Source organism: Scaptodrosophila lebanonensis, unplaced genomic scaffold (assembly GCF_003285725.1).
Source record: "Scaptodrosophila lebanonensis strain 11010-0011.00,11010-0021.00 unplaced genomic scaffold, SlebRS2 tig00000417-arrow-arrow-pilon, whole genome shotgun sequence".
NCBI classification, from domain to species: Eukaryota; Metazoa; Arthropoda; class Insecta; order Diptera; family Drosophilidae; genus Scaptodrosophila; species Scaptodrosophila lebanonensis.
In genome coordinates this window covers 36295-52795 of record NW_022060680.1, presented here as the reverse complement: position 1 = coordinate 52795, position 16501 = coordinate 36295, and the positions used below count along the sequence as shown (strand labels likewise).

General features: G+C 44.4%; 1 protein-coding gene across 1 annotated transcript; it reads right to left on the bottom strand.

Moving 5' to 3' along the window:
- Positions 1-7568: 7568 nt before the first annotated feature.
- LOC115630370 (cell surface glycoprotein 1-like) lies at positions 7569-13801 on the bottom strand (the record flags this gene model as incomplete). The annotated part of the gene is made up of 4 exons (XM_030526903.1): positions 13328-13801; positions 12628-12776; positions 11727-11955; positions 7569-8774 (listed from the first exon to the last, which is right to left on the bottom strand). Coding segments are annotated over exons 1-4 (2058 nt in total), but the record flags the coding sequence as incomplete, so codon positions are not given.
- Between the last annotated feature and the right edge of the window lie 2700 nt (positions 13802-16501).

The following is a 16501-nucleotide window of genomic DNA, read 5'->3' as shown; positions in this document are numbered from 1 at the left end:
CGCAATCTGAGTGGACGTGCGGCAAGAGGCATCGAAAACGACACGCAACTTGGTCGACGTGCTTTGAGGCCGCAGGACACACTGATGCGGAATAAAATAGTGTGGAGTATCTGGAATTTTGTTGTCCGTTGAGGACATACATACTCGTCCATAAATTCCAGATACATGCTTTTCATTTGAGGGTCTTTTGACAACCACCTTTCAAGCGACAAAAAACGACGTTTCGCAATTTCATACGATGAGCCAAGATTTTTTGGGTCAGATTTAAAAGGTAACCGTACCTGAAATCGACCAGACGACAAGATTTTTGTATTATCAACAAAGTGTTGTTCACAAAGCTGTTGCTCAGGTGAGAGAACTTTCGAATTATTAGGCAAGTCCTCAATGGACCAAAACTTTTGTATCGTTGAGTCTATCGAAAGTAATTGTTCTTCTTGGCAACTTAAATTCACTGCTCCTTCTATATTCGTTGTAGGTTGAGTAGAGCATCTGCCTGACACTATCCAGCCGAGAAGCGTTTTTTGTAATGTGGGAGCCTCAGGACCTTGCTTTATTTGGCCTACCGACAATAAGTCGAAGAATGACTCTGCTCCAATTAGCATATCAATTTTTTGCCGCTTGTGGAATTGAGGATCGGCCAATTGAATATTTTTGGGGACCCTCCACCCGCTGGTGTTCACCGCTTGATCGGGATGATAACCAGAAATCGATCCCAAGATCCAAAAATCTGCGGAAAACTCGCTACAATTGACACGCGACTTCACCACTGCATGAATTCTTTTCTTGGCACGCGCATTGGTGTCTCCAATGCCGCGCAAGACCATTCACGTATCCTCTCGTCTGAGCTGTAGCTTTTGAGCTAGATCCTCAGTCACAAAGTTGACTTGTGACCCAGAATCTAACAATGCTCTTGCTAAAACGAAATCGCCACTTTTCGTTTTAACGCTCACGACTGCTTTTGCAAGAACCACTCTATCCGAAGCAGTCGCATGCATGGCATGCGAAGTGGAAGAGCTATCTTGAAGATGTGGTGGCTGAGAGGGTGGTGGTAACGCAATATTTGTGCTAGCAGTATAAATATGTAGCAGTGTGTGATGAGAACGTTGGCACACGCTACATTTCTTTGCCTTACACTTCGCTACTGTGTGGCCTCGTCGGAGACAGTTTATGCACAAAGGCGCACCTTTAGCGAAGTCAAACCTTTGCTGCACTGACAAGGCAATATATGCCTGGCAATTGCCAATCGAATGGTCAGCTGAATTGCAAAACTGACAAAGGTTATTCTGTTCGTTGTTGGCAGCAACGAACGAATGATTTATCCTGCTAGCATTTTTTACTTTTTGAGTCTGAGTGTTATTGTTCGACTGGCTGCCCTTCGCTTGAGCTTTACTAGCTTCTTCAGCAACAATATGCTGGTAGCGTCTGTTAAGAGCAGTCTCACAATCTCGCCATAGTGGGAGCGTTGTGTAGTCGAGCTGCTCTTCCCACTTCTTTTTGTGGTAGGATCGACTTTGCCCATAACTAAATAAATTAAAATGGCATTAGCGATTTTCTTGTCGTCACCAATTGACAGAAGTGAGTCATAGGTGGCCGACACAGTGTCGATCAGGCTTCTCAAAGCTGACGCAGATGGCTGGGAAATCTTTTGCAGATTGAAAAGTGTCGATATGTTATCGAAAAATATTAGGCAGTCATTATCGTACACCCGCTTTAGACTTTCAAGGGCTTTGCTATAATTGTCTTCCGTCACTTGGAAGGCGCGAACTGTGCCTAAAGCGTCACCAGCCAAACATGATATTAAGTGATTGAATTTTTCAATATCATGCAGTGTGTCATCATTGTGAACAAAAGTTTCAAAAAGACTCATGAAATTTTTAAATTCAGAATGCTTGCCGCTAAAAGTTGGAAGAGCGACCGCTGGCAATCGACACCTTGGCTTTTTTGAAGTAGGCGGTGCAATACCGTTTGCCGAACTTGAATTGTCGATGCTTTTTCTTCTTAGTTTTTCCAGCTGGCCTTTTAATAAGGATTTGGTCATAATGCAAGTTTCTTCCAACTCTTCACGGTAGTCATCTTCTGTATCTTTTGCTTCAATTTTGCTTTGCAATATATTTGCAGTTTCTATATGAGTTGTTAGAAGCTCTAACCTGCATTCTAACTCGATTGGCTCTAACGAAATCGAGCCTTCTTTTAATTGCCGTTGCATACGACATATACTCCTCATACAGCCCTCGCGCTTCCTTTTAAGTTCTTCGATCAAGTCCTTACTCATATTGATTTAAAGTTTTAAACTTGATCGAACGAAAATTGTCGAGTGACAAACGAGAAATCGAAAATAATATGCTGTTCTCAGCAAGTGTAGGGGAGCGCAACAGATGGTCGTCTAGCAGTGCGAACGAAAACGAGAAGAACTGCAGTTGACTGACCGTCGAAGGCAATACTTTTGGAAGCAGCAGCGAAAGTGGCGACAAACGAAAAGAATAATTCTAATACAAATGCCTTGTGTGCGTTAGCAGAACAGCTAATTCTTATGCATGTATTATGCGAAGCGCAGGCAAACAAAAAATGCAGCAGCTTAAGCGCGAACACGACAGCAATGTATTAGCTATGTTATGTATGCGAGTATGTCGGTATATATTTACATATGTAATAACGACAACGGCGAATTTGATGAGAACAACGAGAGCAAGCAACAAACGAAAACTGCCGACGGTTGGCTGAGATTGACGTGGGGGGGGATGCCGTATGTAAAAGTGGCTATGTATATTTATGTATGTATGTATGTATAACAAAATCAAACGACAATAAATTGGCACTTTAAATAATTGCCTATAGCGGTTCACTTTTATTTAATATTAGTACGACATGCGATTTATATTTGTGTTAATTATGCTCAACTATCTACCGTATTATATTATGGTCACGTATGTGCCAAAGGTTGAAAGTTGAAGGCCGAAATAAGCAATTCGCTGGTTAAATTCCACTTTCAAACTTTAGCACAGTACCTGTGAAGTCGACTTTGGCTCAGGAACTTCCCTTTGGTCGACTTGACTCATCCTCCAATAATCCAGTTGACGTGACAGCAACACACACACTCCCCAGTGCAGCAACAACAACACGACCGACGCGGTTCCGCACAAATTAAAGTTTTTAATTTAAAAAAAAAAACAAGCAAGTCCCTGCTCGGGCGCCAATGAAAATTTATATGATTTTATATAAATTATTAAAAACAAAGAAAATGGGATGCTTGCTTTTAACGACTTTTATGCGGAGAAATGCGAACGATTTGGCGACAATTGTGCTTATATTTAGTTCTATTTTACAACTGACTTCAAATTAGGCTTACATGCTAAACTAAGCCTAAGGCGGCGAAAAAAGGGCGCGAGGCGACGTCCGCAAACGGCCGCTCTCGCGCTCTCTTTTCGCCCTAAACTAAAATTCAAATAATTCTCTTAAACTATCTTAATCTAAAGCAGCATCTGCGCCAACACTTACTTTTCTTCAATATGAGGCCTCACTTCATTAAAATAGATTCCGAAGGAAAGGAATATTTCAATTATAATCATAAATAAATGCACTCCAATCGATTTTGTAAAAATTCTGTAAATAAATTAATTCAGCAAATATTAGAGGAGTCACTAGGACTACAACACTAATTATACTTACTTTTCTTCAATATGAAGCCTCACCACATTAAAATAGATTCCGAAGGAAAGGAATATTTCATTTATAATCATAAATAAATGCACTATAAATATGATTCATCCTTAAGAATCGAATTTATAAAAAACCTGTAAATAAATTAATTCAACAAATATTAGAGGAGTCACTAGGACTACAACTCTAAATATACTTACTTTTCTTCAATATGAGGCCTCACTTCATTAAAATAGATTCCGAAGGAAAGGAATATTTCATTTATAATCATAAATAAATGCACTATAAATATGATTCATCCTTAAGAATCGAATTCATAAAAAACCTGTAAATAAATTAATTCAACAAATATTAGAGGAGTCACTAGGACTACAACTCTAATTATACTTACTTTTCCTCCTTCAGAAGCCTCATCTCATTAAAAATAGATTCCGAATGAAAGGAATATTTCATTTATAATCATAAATAAATGCACTATAAATACGATTCATCCTTAAGAATCGAATTCATAAAAAGCCTGTAAATAAATATACTTAACGAATATTAGATGAGTTACTAGGACTACAACGCTAATTATACTTACATTCCTCAATATGAGGGCTCACCTCATTAAAATAGATTCCAAAGTAAAGAAATATTTCATTTATAATCAAAAATAAATGCACTACAATTTCGATTCATCCTTAAGAATTGATTTTGTAAAAAAACTGAAAATAAATTAATTCAATAAATATACGAGGAGTCACTAGGACTACAACTCTAATTATACTTACTTTTCTTCAATATGAGGCCTCACTTCATTAAAAATAGATTCCGAAGGAAAGGAATATTTCATTTATAATCATAAATAAATGCACTATAAATATGATTCATCCTTAAGAATCGAATTCATAAAAAACCTGTAAATAAATTAATTCAGCAAATATTAGAGGAGTCACTAGGACTACAAGACTAATTATACTTACTTTTCTTCAATATGAGGCCTCACTTCATTAAAAATAGATTCCGAAGGAAAGGAATATTTCATTTATAATCAAATATAAATGCACTATAAATTCAATTCATCCTTAAGAATCGAATTTATAAAAAATCTGTAAATAAATAAACTTAACAAATATTAGAGGAGTCACTGGGACTACAACTCTAATTATACTTACTTTTCTTCAATATGAGGCCTCACTTCATTAAAATAGATTCCGAAGGAAAGGAATATTTCAATTATAATCATAAATAAATGCACTGCAATCGATTTTGTAAAAATTCTGTAAATAAATTAATTCAGCAAATATTAGAGGAGTCACTAGGACTACAACACTTATTATACTTACTTTTCTTCAATATGAGGCCTCACCTCATTAAAATAGATTCCGAAGGAAAGGAATATTTCATTTATAATCATAAATAAATGCACTATAAATATGATTCATCCTTAAGAATCGAATTTATAAAAAACCTGTAAATAAATTAATTCAACAAATATTAGAGGATTCACTAGGACTACAACTCTAATTATACTTACTTTTCTTCAATATGAGGCCTCACTTCATTAAAATAGATTCCGAAGGAAAGGAATATTTCATTTATAATCATAAATAAATGCACTATAAATATGATTCATCCTTAAGAATCGAATTCATAAAAAACCTGTAAATAAATTAATTCAACAAATATTAGAGGAGTCACTAGGACTACAACTCTAATTATACTTACTTTTCTTCAATATGAGGCCTCACTTCATTAAAATAGATTCCGAAGGAAAGGAATATTTCATTTATAATCATAAATAAATGCACTGCAATCGATTTTGTAAAAATTCTGTAAATAAATAAATTCAGCAAATGTAGGGATCTTTAGTGAGTTCCCTACGAGTGAGTAAAAATCTGCTCCAGAAACTCCGTTGAGTAATAAGTACACCACACGTCGTCGTTTTAATCAATTGAGTACAATATTTATTCATGTGCAAATTAAATCAAATTAAATTAAAGTTTATTCATAACTTGTTCACAACGTCTGCTCGCTTCCGAAGTCAAACTCTTACTGCTAAAACGATATACTTTCTTAGACTACCCTGGACTGACCACCCCGATAGTCCGATGATTATCTGCTGGTTCAAGAGCTGCCAACCCTACATTCGGCCGTCCTGATTCATTATTCGACCCGAATGATGGAGACCACATTTTCATATACTCTGCCAGCGTATTGGTCTTTAATGGTCCTTCACCATCACCCACTTTCTCAACAATGTACCGGCCATGTCTTAGTTTACGCGTCACAACATAAGGACCCAAGAATTTTCCCTTCAGCTTCAATCCGGCGCCAAATTGGGTACGCTTGATAGCGACCATATCATTGACTTGGTACTCTTTTTCTGGCTTTCGGGACTTGTTGAATAACTTGCGATTTTCATCTTGTATTTGTGCTATGTTCTCTTTAGCTGTCTTGCGAATATCTTCTTTCTCCTGCTGCAACTGCAAAATATACTCTTCCTCTACAAGCTTTTCTATATCACTGTCATACTTGGTTCTCATTTGTATGCCTGTCAGAATCTTAAATGGAGATATCTTAGTACTTCTCGGAGGAGTGGAATTTATAAACGATTGTACCCTACCTACATGCTTGTACCAGGCTTTCGGATCCTCTGCGCAAAGTTTGGTTAACATAGTAGTGACCACCCTATTAATTCGCTCCACCTGTCCATTACCACGCGGCACTCCTGTCGCTATCAGCAAATGTTGGATACTCTGTTCCTTACAATATTCCTCAAACACGTGTGCAGTAAATGCGGTACCTCTATCGGTGATCACGCGCTTTGGGTTTCCAAATACTTCGCCCTGTTTCTGCAACTTGTCAACCACCTCATCGGCGCCTGTACTCTTTGTTGGATAAAGCCAAACAAATTTAGAAAAAGCTGTAAAGAAGTTTTATTTCCAGCTGGGGTATAACTCAGCTGTCCAGGGTTCATTACAAGAAAATTTATAATTGTGACGGGACCATGCGACAAGAGGGACTCGATGCACACTGTAGGGTGTCAGTCGCCTTGCGGCCGGTAGTTTTGGCGTTATGTCTGCATGCTCATGCGCTGCAAACTAACCTCCAAAACTCCGTTGGTCGAGTGGACTATTTCATCTATCGCGGTTCATACACGCTATACATGAAATAGGCCCACTGTAGCCGCTGGTGCTGGAGAATGCGGGGCGGACTAGGGCTCGTTTTGACGTTATATTGCCGGCTCATACGCAACAATATAACAATCAACACTTGTTCGCTTTTTCAGTCACAACTTACATATATTCGGACTCGAGCCTGGTATATATGTAAGTTGCGCTCATAGCGTGGGCGGATTTCTTAAATATTCTTAAGATTGCCTTTTATTCGGGATTTCGCTGCCATTGGCCCTACATTGCACCACGTTTATTGGCTGATTTCCAAAACTTACGTGGATTTGATCCTATGTCTCGCTGCTAACACACGTCTGGTCGTCTTGATGGTCGCCGAAGAAGAGAGCGAGCTTCCGTTTTCGTTTGCCCTTCTCGCCTTCGTTCGTGTGACCTAATTCTCTTTTTCTAAAATCCCTATACACGCGTGGGCGGTGATGCCAGCTCGTTTATTCTTCCCCTATTCAAAAGATCTTTGCTGCGTAACCCTTTCTGTATGTAGTGTGGTGAAATATAATTGAAACTTACATCTAGTAGCATAGAAACTTCAATGTGAAACCTTAGATCTAATAACAGTAGTGGAACCTTAAGACTAGTAACAAAATTGGCACTATTCAAAACCGTGCAAGAAATGATACAAATAGAAAAATCTTAGAGCTAATACAATTTGTGACGCAGAATTTTACTGCGTTACATCCTCTCCTTTCTTCGGGGGGTCAAATGGATCAACACCCTCCGAGTCTTCGTCCGTTCCACTTGGAATCGTTGCCCGTCCAGTTCTTTGGAGTAACGGGCCCGGGTGCGCTTGTGCATCCCTGACATGACGTCCTCGACCAGGGCCTGGGGTATTTTCCGGTCCTTCGTGTCGACCTTCCATCCCGTCGGTGCCACAACCCACTCTGCTGGTGCTGCTTCGCTGGTGGTCGCGTTGGTCGGGGCTCGTGAGTACCGCCGACGAAAGAGGGGACGGTTGTCCTCTTCGTCCGATGTTGCCGGCTCCCAGGTAGGCCGTTGGACAGTCTCGGGTGAGGTGTTCCGCCTTGGTTGACGCTGGGAACTGTCGTTGCGGTTGTTCCGCGTGTAGTTTGCCGCTTCTGGTTGTCGGTTGCTGGTCCGGTCATCGGTGGTCGCTTCCAGCTCGACGCGCATGCATCGAGCCTCCTCACGACCCCTGAGTGCTTGCCGTGACTCTCTCGGTACGTTGAACATTGAACTCATCGTCTCTCCCGGGGGTAGGAAGATATCCACAGTAGTGGTGGTGTTGCGGGTCACTCGGGCACCATAGGGAGTGGTGATGTGCTGGTAGTTTTCGGCGGATGCTACCACTTCCTGGTAATAGACTTGCTCGTCGTCGCTGCTGGACTCGCTGGCCGGACTGGCTGTGTAATGCTCCAGCTCAGTCTGCGGCTCGGCGGGCTTGTATACCCCTCGTCCGCTCCTTGGGTCGCGTCGGGGTTCCGGCTTTGGTGACCTGGAGTAGGAGCCGCCGTCTTGATGGCCCTGGAACCGTGGCGGATATGTGGGGCCTCGAAAGCCGCGGTGAGGTGGTGCGTCCTCGTCGTACACCTCGCGCACATTGTCGGGATAGTGCCGTTCCGGTGGGGTGTCGCTTTCCGAGCTGGGAGGTGGTGGTGACTCTTGCCAGTCCCACTCATCCCGCTGCAGTGTTGTCCTGAATCGTTCGTCGGGCTGGCCGTCGTCGTTCTCCGGCTCGGATGAGGATAGCCACTCGTTGTCGTGAGCGCTGCTGGCTGGGGACGGGTCATCTGGTGACTGGTCGTCGTCGTTCTCTGGCTCCGATGAGGACAGCCACTCGTTGTTGGGAGCGCTGCTGGCTGGGGACGGGTCATCTGGTGACTGGCCGTCCTGGTCTTGGGGAAGGTATGGGGACGTAGACTTGTCGTCCTCCCAATCCTGCTCCGGCGACGATTGCCACGCACTGCTTCCAGTATTTCTCTCCATCTTGGCTTAACGAAAGTTGTTCTTGCTGTGGAAGATAAAATTTCTTGTTAATAACTTTGTTTTTGCAGGTTTTTATTCCGCTTTAGAGGTGTGGCTTGCGCGTAAGGTAAACTAGTGTGAGTGTGGGGTCTCTGGCTAATACCCCTTATTATCTAATTTACTCGTCCAAGTAAGTGCGCCATGTCTTCTGGCTCATACTCAGGAAGTGGGTCACTACTTGTGCTTGGCGAGTGCTCTCTTGGTTAATCCTGAGGGTTGTGGGTAGCCTCGAGGATGTCTGTGTCGTCGTCGTCGTTGTTCGCTGCATCAGTGTGGTACTCTTTTAGGTCGGCCACGTTGGCAACTTGTCTCCTCCGGCTTCCCACACGTTGGATGCGCACGACGTATGTGGATACGAACTTGACCACCTTGAATGGTCCGTCGTATTTCGGTGCTAGTTTTGCAGCAAGTCCTTCGGCAGCTTTCGAAAGGTGATGCTGTCGAAGTAAGACAAGGGATCCCAGTTTCGGTCTCCATTCTCTGCGGCGTAAATTGTAGTGGCGTTGTTGATCTTGCGTGGCTCGTTGCATGTTGGACTGTGCTATGGCGAATATCTCCCTCAAACGGGCTGCTTTCTCGGCAGGCGTTTGAGATTCGCTTCCAGTGGCTGGCGTCACCTCGTCGTATAGTGCGCTTGGGAGTCTTGGCTCTCGCCCTTGTACTACGAAGGCTGGACTGAAACCAGTAGAGTCTGAGACGCTGGAGTTGATGGCCAGAGTAATCTCCGGCAGCAACTCGTCCCAGGTGTTCTGATCGCCGTTGATGAACTGCGATATCATCGTTTTGATTGTCCGATTGCCCTTTCTGTTGGGTTCTCCTGGGGGCAGTACGGTGCTGTATGCTGGACGTCGACTCCCCATTCCTTTAGGCAGTTCTTGAATATCCGACTCGTGAACTGTGTGCCGTTATCGCACACGAAGAGTTTTGGGACTCCAAACCTGCTGAGGACTCGTTCTCTAAATGCTCGTACCAGATGGGTGGCAGTGGCCTTTTTAAGGGGGACCAATTCGACCCATTTCGAGAACAAATCGAAGAAAACGAGTAGTGTAGTGTTACCGTGCTTGGATCTGGGTAGAGGTCCGACAAAATCAGCGCATAGTGTCGTGAATGGCTCATCGACTTGCCTCGTGAGCATTCTTCCTGCTGGCTTCTGTTGATTGACCTTAAATCGTTGGCAGCTTTCACATTTCTGAACATGACGTCGGGCGTCTCGATACATCCCTGGCCAGTAGTACCGCTGGGATAACCTGATGATCGTCTTGCGGATGCCTTGATGACCCGCTGTTGGAGCGTCATGGCACTCTTCCAGAACACGACGACGATGATTCCTAGGGACACAGAGCTTCCACGGGACGTAATCGTCGTCGTTTGGCCTGTGACCCAGGTTTCGGTACAGTTGTCCATTTTCCAGGGTGTACTCCGAGAACTTCTGTGGATCTTCCTGTACTTGCTTGATCTTGTTCGTAATCCACGGGCAAGATGATTCTCCTTCTGCGTCAATTCGATACATGTTTTCCAGAGGCTGTCTGGAGAGTGCGTCGGCCACGACGTTTTGCTTTCCGGCTCTGTAGCGAATGTCGAATTGATATTGTTGCAATTCCAGCGCCCATCGTGCAACTCTTCCTAGGGGACTCTCGAGTGTATTTAGCCACTTGAGTGCCAAGTGATCGGTCACCACCTCGAATCGGTAGCCCTCCAGGTAGCACCTCAGCTTCCGGATTGCCCAAATCACAGCTAGACATTCCTTGTCGGTAGCAGAGTAATTCTGCTCAGCTTTGCTCAGTCTGCGACTGATGTATGAAATGACCCGCTCCTGCCCATCGATCTCCTGCGTTAATACCGCACCGATCCCGAGATTGCTAGCGTCCGTTTGTAGTACGAACTTGTGGTTAAAATCCGGGCATGCTAACACTGGAGCTGTGGTGAGTAAAGATTTCAAATTATTAAAAGCTGTTTGCTGTTCTTCGCCCCACCGCCAGACTCTTCCCTTTTTGAGTAGTTGGGACATTGGCTGCACGACTGCAGCGAAGTTTGGCACGAATCTGCGATACCAGGATGCCATCCCAATACATTGGCGAAGTTCCTTCAAGTTCGTTGGAGGCTCCAGGTTTCGTACAGCAGAAACTTTGTCAGGATCCGTGTGAATGCCCTGGTTGCTGACCAAATGGCCCAAGTATTTCAATCTCTGTTGGAAGAACGTGCATTTCTCTGGATTGATTCTGAGATTTGCCTGACGTAGTCGTCTGAAGACCTCGCGCAAATTTCTGATGTGGTCATCAAAGTCCTTGCCGATGATAATGACGTCATCCATATAGGCGAAAGCGTTGGGTTCCATGTCTGTGCCCAGGACTGTGTCGAGAGTGCGTTGAAACGTAGCAGGCGCCGAGTGTAGTCCAAATGGCATGACACGCCACTGGAATAGACCCCGACCCGGTACAGTGAACGCTGTACATTCACGGCTGTCATCAGCCATGGGTATTTGCCAATAGCCATTCTTCAAGTCCAGTGTGGTTATAAACTTTGCGTTGCGTAGTCGCTCCAGTATGTGGTTAATGCGCGGCAGAGGGTACGCATCAGGAATTGAACGTTCATTGAGTTGCCGGTAATCCACACACATACGCCACTTGCCATTCTTTTTCCGAACAAGCACAATGGGAGCGCTGTGTGGGCTCCGAGAAGGCTCTATTAATCCTTGCTCCAAGAGTTCATCCACTTGTTCATTGATTATACGTTGCATGGCCGGATTTCTTGGGAAGTATCGCTGCTTGATTGGGCGATTATCTCTCATGACGATCGAGTGCTTCGCCATATGCGTGACTTTGTGTCAAATCTTGGTAGCTCCTCGTCTAGGAACTGTTGAGCTTTGAGCTGTATGTCCCGTGGCCATGGTTCTGCCGGTTCTCGTTGTAACACCGAGTCGTAATCTGGTTCCTCGGGTTCTTCAGCCAATTCAGTGACGTCGAAGGGGCTGGCCTGCGTAGTCGTGGTCGTTGAGGGACTCTGTGGTTCCTTGTTCTCCTCATTGTCATCTTCATGCTGTTGACAACACCTCTCTATGGCCTGCCGGCTAGTGACGGGTACGCTTGTATTCTTGGCTGGTGCAGGGCGCGGCGATGTGACCTTGGTTGTGCTTCTTCTCCGGCTAGTGGGTAGATCAGGATTCTCGTTGTGCATAGGGGTTTCTGGTTCGCCTGGTCCAAGTTTCAGGCAAACGGTCCCGCATTGTATCATCGTGCCAATAGTCTGTAGGAAATCGATACCTAGGATAACGGGGTCGAGCATGTTGGGCATAACCAGGAATGTCATGCGAACAGTGCGATTGTCCAGGCGTACGCTCGTGTGTAAGGCTCTGCTTATCTCGCATCTGGAACCATCGGCGAGCCGAATGTTCGTGCTGGCGCTGCGGATTTCGTCCTGTCGAGCCACCGTATCAAAGCACGTTTCGCTGATGAAACTGCGAGTTGCCCCGGTGTCTATTGTGGCAACTATGCTTTGACCGCTTATCTGAACTCTGGCCACAATGCGTCCTTCGCACATATACATCTGGCTATCTAGGCTGGGGGTGTTGCTTGCGCTGTCTCCGCTGGGTTCCCAGTCAAGCGGAGACGCTGCTCGTTTCCCGATGCTCGCTGTGGGCAACAGGCAAGGGTTCGCACGCCTCGCCGTCCACATTCCCAGCAGAACAGTACCCGTCTGTTACGGCACTGATCCTGGAAATGGCCCTGCTGGCCACAGTTCCTGCATGCTCGTCGAGCGTCGCCCGGAACATGCGAGTCCTGTGTCATCATTTGGTTCGCTGCGTCTCGACTGCCACCTTGCCGCATTCCCGGCACCGCCAACGTCATCGTCGGTGGTTCCAGCCGCGGCATCGGTCGTTGTCGGAACGGATTGCGTGGCGTCTCGAATGTTGTTGGTCTCGTGTTTCCGTAGCGGCCATCTGTTGCAGCGGTAGGCGTATGCGCCCTGCTCGGTGAAGTGTTGGCGAAGGGTGCGGCCATGGGCGTGCGCCTCTGACCACGCTGCTTGACACTCTCCAACTCTCCAATGAGTTGGATAAGATGAGGCAGCGTCCGGAATTCATGGCGGCGTACATATAACTGAAATTCTGGCAAAGTGTTTTCATAAATACGATCTAGTTCTTGGGCCTCGGTGTACCCGGCATGATGCATGAGTGCTCGCAGCTCTACGACAAAATCTTTAAAATTTTCCCCCTCTACTTGGAAGCGAGTTCTTATCTCGTCTTCTAGCCGCTGAAAATACTTGGAGGGCAGAAAAAATTCTAGAAATTCTTTTCGAAAGGTTTCCCATGTTGCATTCTGGAGTCGGCTTGTGCGGAACCAGAGTGCAGCTTTCTCAGTTAGAACCTCCGGCATGGCGCGCGGCAGGTCGTCGAACTCGATGTCGTAGGAAACAGCCCGTTCTTCGAGTTGTTCTATAAATGCCAGTGGGTCTGTGCACCCGTTAAAACGAAGTCCCCATTTTCTTATGCGCTCTGGGCTTGTATTATGAGATGCCATTGAGGCCGTAACGTTGCCTGCTGTGGGCCGGTTCTGGTTGGGTTCATCGAAGCGTATTGCGCGACTTGCGGTCGATGGGTTTGGCTTTGGTTGCCAATTTGGGAACAGCCGATCATTAATGGGCGAGAGATATGCAGGCGAAGCAGTTCCGGGTATCTGGAAATCGCGCGGCGCACCCGTCATCGATGTGCGCGGCAATTGTCCAGACTCAGGAACTGGGGCCGGTACGAATTTCGACGTATAATGCCGTTCGAGATCCGCCAACCGAGCCCAAGTTTCGCGCTGCAATGCCTTCGCAATGAACGTCGCGAAATTCTGTTTTAAATCGTCGAGTTGGTTCGCCGTGTCGAACCCGAACTCGACTGAGAACTCTTCCAGTTCTGTTTGCGACCGGCTATAAATCCAGCCGGTTCCCACCCCAGGGTTTCTAGTGACTACTGGAACGTACTCACCCTGAATTTCTGGATTCATCTTTGTTCACTTTCTTTTCTTACTGTCTTCTTATTGCTGGTGGATGGTTTTGTTTTAATGGATTTATTTGCATGTGTCTTTGTATCGTTGTATTGTTTCAATGTAAAAATTCACTTTTTTCTTCCTTTTTTTTTTTAAATTTATTTATTTATTTTGTTCCAGCTATTGTTTATTGTTGTTCAGGTTTTGTTCACAGTTAAAAAAAAACCAAAAAAATAAAATACAAAATAACCATGGAGGCAATGTGACGAACTGGATCGGCTCACTGGTTCGTCTGTCAAGTGACATGGCACATCACTGACGACCCTGCACATCACTGATGACGTCACTGCCTCTATGCACTTTTCGCTTGCACATTTGGCTTTTATTTTGTCACTGCCGCTTTTGTTGTTGTTTTACGCTCACTGTGCTGCGTTTGTTTTGTTGTAAATTTTTATTCACTGTTCTTATATTGTTGCTTTCGTTGTAATATTATTGCTTGGTGTTCGCTGTTACTGCGTATTGTCACTACAGTGTGTTGTTGGGTTTGTTTTGTTCACATAAAAAAACAAAAATAAAATTTTTCTTGTGTGATAATTTGCACTGGGTAGATCTTTGTTGGTATCAAAAAAATATGTAAAAAAAAAGTTTCATGTTTCATGTTTTCTCACTGTGTTCACTGTACTGCTTTGCTTGTTTTATTTTTTTTTTTCACTGTGTATCGTCCACTTTATTGGACCGCTCGTTGTTGGATTTATATATTTTAATTATATATTTAAATTATTTCACTGTGTCAGTTTTGCTTTCTCACTATGTCTTGCTCGTTGTTGTTGTTATTTTGGCACCGTATATAAATGTTCACTGCTCTGCTTCGGTCATTGCTTGTTTCACTTAATTTTTTCTTAGCGCTGCTCGTTGCGCGACGGCGGCGTCAAGAGAGCGCGAGCGGGATCGAGAGAGAATACAGCCGGTGCTGCGCTGCTCAGCTCGTGTCGCGAGCCGTTAGGTCGAGCAAAGCAGCGAGAGCGCCGGTTGTTGGATTTGCTTGTATTTGCTTGTGTGTTTGTACGTGTGTTTGTACGTGTGTTAAGCCGTTGCTTGGGCTTCTGTATGTGCATTAAATTTGGCATGTGCCAAATTTCCTATGGTGCGACTTCTATGATAATTTCCTAACCTACAGTGGCATCGAATATGGGACTTTAATCCATTTTTCCCTTGATTTTCTTTCAGCGTTGTCACAGGGTCCCTGCTCGGGCGCCACTTGTAAAGAAGTTTTATTTCCAGCTGGGGTATAACTCAGCTGTCCAGGGTTCATTTACAAGAAAATTTATAATTGTGACGGGACCATGCGACAAGAGGGACTCGATGCACACTGTAGGGTGTCAGTCGCCTTGCGGCCGGTAGTTTTGGCGTTATGTCTGCATGCTCATGCGCTGCAAACTAACCTCCAAAACTCCGTTGGTCGAGTGGACTATTTCATCTATCGCGGTTCATACACGCTATACATGAAATAGGCCCACTGTAGCCGCTGGTGCTGGAGAATGCGGGGCGGACTAGGGCTCGTTTTGACGTTATATTGCCGGCTCATACGCAACAATATAACAATCAACACTTGTTCGCTTTTTCAGTCACAACTTACATATATTCGGACTCGAGCCTGGTATATATGTAAGTTGCGCTCATAGCGTGGGCGGATTTCTTAAATATTCTTAAGATTGCCTTTTATTCGGGATTTCGCTGCCATTGGCCCTACATTGCACCACGTTTATTGGCTGATTTCCAAAACTTACGTGGATTTGATCCTATGTCTCGCTGCTAACACACGTCTGGTCGTCTTGATGGTCGCCGAAGAAGAGAGCGAGCTTCCGTTTTCGTTTGCCCTTCTCGCCTTCGTTCGTGTGACCTAATTCTCTTTTTCTAAAATCCCTATACACGCGTGGGCGGTGATGCCAGCTCGTTTATTCTTCCCCTATTCAAAAGATCTTTGCTGCGTAACCCTTTCTGTATGTAGTGTGGTGAAATATAATTGAAACTTACATCTAGTAGCATAGAAACTTCAATGTGAAACCTTAGATCTAATAACAGTAGTGGAACCTTAAGACTAGTAACAAAATTGGCACTATTCAAAACCGTGCAAGAAATGATACAAATAGAAAAATCTTAGAGCTAATACAATTTGTGACGCAGAACTTTACTGCGTTACAAAGCGTCGACCACTACTAAAACGTGGTTATATTGTTTCCTGGTCAACTCCATCGGTCCGATATGGTCGATATGATATGTTTGCAAAGGCTCATCAGATTTGTCGATTACATTCAAAAACCCTTCTTTCTTTCCAAATTTCGCGTCACTCACAATGCACTCTACACAAGACTTAACAATCCTATCTACTTTCCCTAACAACTCTGGAATAAAGTATTCTCGCTGCACTAAATCGGTAGTTCTTTTAACACCAAAATGCCCTTGACGATGAGCTGTCATTATGATTTCGTTTTCCATCCTGGTTGGTATTACAATCAATTCCTTAACTGGGTCCCTGTGCAAGATTTCATACTTCAAATAAAAGTCGTCGTAAGTACCGGACTCTAACACTTTACAAATTGCTGCTATCCACTCATCCTGACGCTGAGCTTGCTTTATTCGATGTCTTAGTGAATCTGCCAACAATAAACAATGCACTCTACTCAATGCATCGACGTGTTTCATTTTTGTCCCTGAACG